The sequence below is a fragment of the Gossypium hirsutum genome, chromosome A05, assembly GCF_007990345.1.
Source record: "Gossypium hirsutum isolate 1008001.06 chromosome A05, Gossypium_hirsutum_v2.1, whole genome shotgun sequence".
In the NCBI taxonomy this organism is placed as follows: domain Eukaryota; kingdom Viridiplantae; phylum Streptophyta; class Magnoliopsida; order Malvales; family Malvaceae; genus Gossypium; species Gossypium hirsutum.
In genome coordinates, this window is record NC_053428.1 from 105612369 (window position 1) to 105616899 (window position 4531).

General features: G+C 36.6%; 1 protein-coding gene across 1 annotated transcript; it reads left to right on the top strand.

Annotated features, from left to right (window-relative positions):
• Positions 1–2703: 2703 nt before the first annotated feature.
• On the top strand, positions 2704–4319 carry LOC107937149 (protein ATAF2). Its single transcript, XM_016869976.2, has 3 exons — positions 2704–3007; positions 3235–3512; positions 3635–4319. The coding sequence occupies exons 1-3, from the start codon at positions 2848–2850 to the stop codon at positions 4025–4027; spliced, it is 831 nt and encodes a 276-aa protein (XP_016725465.1). The 5' UTR covers positions 2704–2847; the 3' UTR covers positions 4028–4319.
• The last annotated feature ends 212 nt before the right edge of the window (positions 4320–4531 follow it).

Genomic DNA, 4531 nt, shown 5'->3' on the forward strand with positions numbered 1-4531 from the left:
TAATGAAATGAGAAAACAGTGGAAAAATTTCATACTCGAAGAGGCAAAAGAGCATATCTATCCTTCTAGATCGTCCAGCTGTATAAGAAAACCCTTTTTTACAGGAGCTTATACTTTCTTTTCAAGTTGCCTTAGTTGAAGCTGGCATGGTCAGTGTGGGGATCACTAAGGGTATTGACGAAGTAGAGGTGAAAAAGAAAGAGATTGTAAATGCTTACCAGTATACCATGGGAGCACTAGAAATGGCTCACGAATTACATAATAGCTTGGATGAAGAAAACAAGAAATTAGTGGAGCAGAATAAGATGCTATAAGAGCGTCTCTCCCTTGCTAAAAATATACTGAAAAATTACATGTAGAGATCACAATTGAGTAAGCTGATAAGGATGTCCTGAATGCGAGCTCCTTAAATGCGAACCCTAGGTTCGAACCGCATAGAGCATGGGTCAAGACCCAATGGTCTAAATAATGAGACTAACTTAATTTTATTTTTTAAAATAACAAATTTCATGAAACATAATTATTTTAATATCCTTGACTTCACCTACTAAACGAGTGGGGAATTTCACTTTTTTTTTCAGAAGGGGTTGGCGATTTGAACTAAAGCATAAATATTTTTTTTGTTGATAAAAGACATTAAAGCATCAACTTATTATTAATAATAGGAGAAAAATTGATTTATGTTAAATTAAAGTATATAAACTGAATATTTAAGTTAAATGTAATACAGAGATGATAAGACCTAATATATATTTACATTTAATAAAAGTTGAAACCTCTTTTTTTTTCTTCTATTGAATCGAGAAATAAATAGGTTTGATTGTCCATCTTTTTAATATAATCTATATATATTTAATATAATTTTAATATAGACATCCTTCGGGTACTTCAAATCGAAGCAATTGGATGTCCGACTCGAGCCTATATGACATGACCGATCAATAGAAATACTCCAACACTCCACATTTGTCGTATATTCCATATATCACACTAGATAGATATCATATTCATGGAATATGATTCACTTTCAAGATGCCTTGGTGGTGAAATGGTAGACACGAGAGACTCAAAATCTTGTGCTAAAGAGCGTGGAGGTTCAAGTCCTTTTCAAGGCATAATATTGAGAATGCTCATTAAATTGGAATAAGTTCAGCAGCAGATCACGAGATCTTAGGGATCTTCTCTATCTAATGAATGGGGAGTCCGCTTTGAAATTGTTCACCTTGCACCTACCTCCAAGTATATGCTTCAACAGGAATCACTTACACAAGGGTAGATTGATACAATATAAACCTCTGGTAAAATGCCCCCCGATAACTCAGAGGATAAAGTACATTACATAGTCCATTTTAGAGATTGGCGACTTACCCATTCCGTGACTTTGGCACTAGACGTTCCAAAAATGGGTACTATCGGGTCGGGTGAATTCAATAATATAGACGCCTGGTGGCATTCCAGCTTTCCTTCTCCTTTCAGGACCTATCCCAAAGAGAATCCAGTACTTCTCGGTCGTGAATATCTGAATAGGGCGAACCACCCCGTGGATATCTTTGCTTCGGAACAAAACAATTAGAATATAATTAGGCTCGATCAGCTTGAATGTGTATTATCCATATATTATCCATATAGGGGATCTTCCAGTTGAGAAGATCCATCGACCTGAAACGCTTGCCACACAAAAGCTAAGAGAAAAAAGAGAACATGTATTACTGGCATAAAATCTACGATTGGATTCAAAAAAGCATAAGCCTCGGGCAATTTGGCAAATAAAAAACTACTCGAAAAAAGGGTAGAATTAAAACAGATACAAATCAAATTAAAGATATTAAGCATAACAAAATTTTGTTCTTGGAGATAATTTTGATTGAGTTATTAATATGTTTTTTGATATAAGGAAAAAAAAGAAGAAAGGAAAATAAGGCAGGCTAAACAATACTTCTTTGAACTCACCCAATCAAAAAGCCTTCAATCCTTACAAAGAGAATAGAAGAAATCATACTTTCATACAATATCGTATATCTAAAGGTAAATAGGATAAGGTCAATTGAGTTTTAGTTCGATTGACATGAGCATTATTGTTAATGTAGGAAGACATAAGTTTGAGTGCCTTAAAGCACATTATCTTCTTATTTATGGGGTAGGGAGGGGTTTTGGATAAGATAGCTAATATATCTACTAGGTTAAGCAAAAACAACTTAAATCAACATTTTAAATTTTAAATCGGTTAAATCATCAGTTTTTCATTCGATCCGTTCAATTATTACTTCAACAATAATTAAAAATTAAGAAAAAAAATTAAAAATTTTATATCACCCACGAAACCATCAATTTTTAGTTGAGTCTATTTATTCCTACAATGATTTTATTTTTACTTAAAACTGTAAGCTTTTAACAAGGGGTCAAACGAGGTGGACAACCAGTAGCAGTGTGGGAAGCGTATAAGATGCTGTCCAACACTTTCAGATGAGAAAACAGTCAACGACGGTGAATACTACTGGATAGGTAGTAGGTCCCTAAGTCCATGATGGAAGCGATGACGTCCCTACAATATCCCTCATTGGTCCTCTCCAAAAGCCAAATAGGGCTGCGTCAGCTACTACATGACAACCTTAAAGCTTCTTTTGCGTTCTAACTAAAATCCAAAGACAGCCGACATCCGCACGTGCCTTTTTTCCCTATAAAATCTTCCCTCTCACTCGTTCTCTGCGTTTCAATTCAACATCCGCCAACAAAGACCACCCGGTACCAACAGCCAACAACACAAAGAAGGCATATTTACAGCTTTTTTAAAGAGGAGCTTAAGAAAGTTAAGTCTAAAAAGGAAGAAGAGTTTAAAGAGTTCAGAGAATGAAGGGAGAGTTAGAGTTGCCACCTGGTTTCAGATTCCATCCTACAGATGACGAATTGGTGAATCATTATTTGTGTAGGAAATGTGCTTCTCAGCCTATTTCTGTGCCCATCATTGCTGAGATTGATCTTTACAAGTTTGATCCATGGCAGCTTCCAGGTTTGTCCTTTTATATATGCTTGATTTGTTTGGTTTCGGGAAAAAGGGGCCGAACCCAGTAAAGAAATTTAGGGTCCAGACTTGAATTGCAAAATTTTGGAGAGTTTAATTGCAATTTTACCATTTTAAAAGGGACTAAAACTAGAGTTATACATTTTTAGGGCCAAGGCCCTGCCGATTTGAAATATTTGGGAGAGTGATTAATTAATTTGATATATTTGGTGTAGATATGGCGTTGTATGGTGAAAAAGAGTGGTATTTCTTTTCTCCAAGGGATCGAAAATACCCAAATGGGTGTCGGCCGAACAGGGCGGCTGGAACCGGATATTGGAAAGCGACCGGAGCCGATAAGCCTATCGGAAAGCCCAAGGCACTGGGCATAAAAAAAGCACTCGTTTTCTACGCTGGTAAAGCCCCACGCGGTGTCAAAACCAACTGGATTATGCACGAGTATCGCCTCGCCAATGTTGATAGGTCCGCCGGCAAGAGAAGCAACAACTTGAGGGTAAGTGGATATAATTATTTGTTTTATTGGAAATTGGAGTTGCCAACTTTGACAGTTGACACCGACACTTTTTACTGTTGATTTGGGCTAAATGGTGGGTTTGTTCTATTTTTTGATTGCAGCTTGATGATTGGGTGTTATGTCGAATATACAACAAGAAAGGAAGCATAGAGAAACATTTTCCGAGTGAACAAAAATCGTTAAGTTACCCAGAAATGGAAGATGAGAAACTGGGCATCATAATGAATGGTCAAAACATGCAACAACCGTGGTCGGTGATGGCGATGAAGAACGATGCAATACAAACGGATGGTTCGGAGTCGAGTTGGTCGGAGCACGTGCCGTCACCGGAAATCACGTGGGAGAAAGAAGTGAAAAGTGAAGGGAGATGGAATGAGCTTGATTTCGGGTTGGATTTCATAGATGAAGACCCGTTTGCCAGTCAAGTTGATTACCAAATGGAGCAGCTGTCACCGTTGCAAGACATGTTCATGTATCTACCCAAGACATTTTAAGCCAATGTAGACCAAAAATCCTACAATTGTGGGGTCCAATCCAAATTAAAAACATTTTTAATTTAGATTCATGCACACACACATTGCCAAACGAACAATGGGTCAAATTCAAATTCAATAGGAGGGGGTGGGTGACAAACAATTGGATCGCTCGTGGGTGTAATATAAAATGAGCCGTCCATTTTCTTCATTTTGAATATTCAACGAAATTGTAGGAATATTCTTGTAATATATGTAGACCATTTTTTCAAATATGAATATTATGAAATATGCTATGTTGCTATTTCTAGAATTGGTATGCATGATTTCTGCAATCTGGCCTTCATCCTGTTAACCTTTTTGGACTGGACTCAATATTTCACAATTTGACTGAAATTATGATTCCACCAAAAGAATACAATTCCATATATAGTATAAGATAATAATATGTTCCAAACTGCATTCTTATCCTTACCATCACTTACTTCCTTGACTGAAAATGAAGCACTAAATTGATTGAATTTC

What these genes read in the sequence shown, in the direction of transcription:
- LOC107937149 (XM_016869976.2), top strand. Translation starts at nt 2,848, where the DNA reads ATGAAGGGAGAGTTAGAGTTGCCACCTGGTTTCAGATTCCATCCTACA. An exon ending in TGATCCATGGCAGCTTCCAG is followed by an intron (nt 3,008 to 3,234) that starts GTTTGTCCTTTT and finishes TATTTGGTGTAG; the next exon opens with ATATGGCGTTGTATGGTGAA. An exon ending in AGAGAAGCAACAACTTGAGG is followed by an intron (nt 3,513 to 3,634) that starts GTAAGTGGATAT and finishes TTTTGATTGCAG; the next exon opens with CTTGATGATTGGGTGTTATG.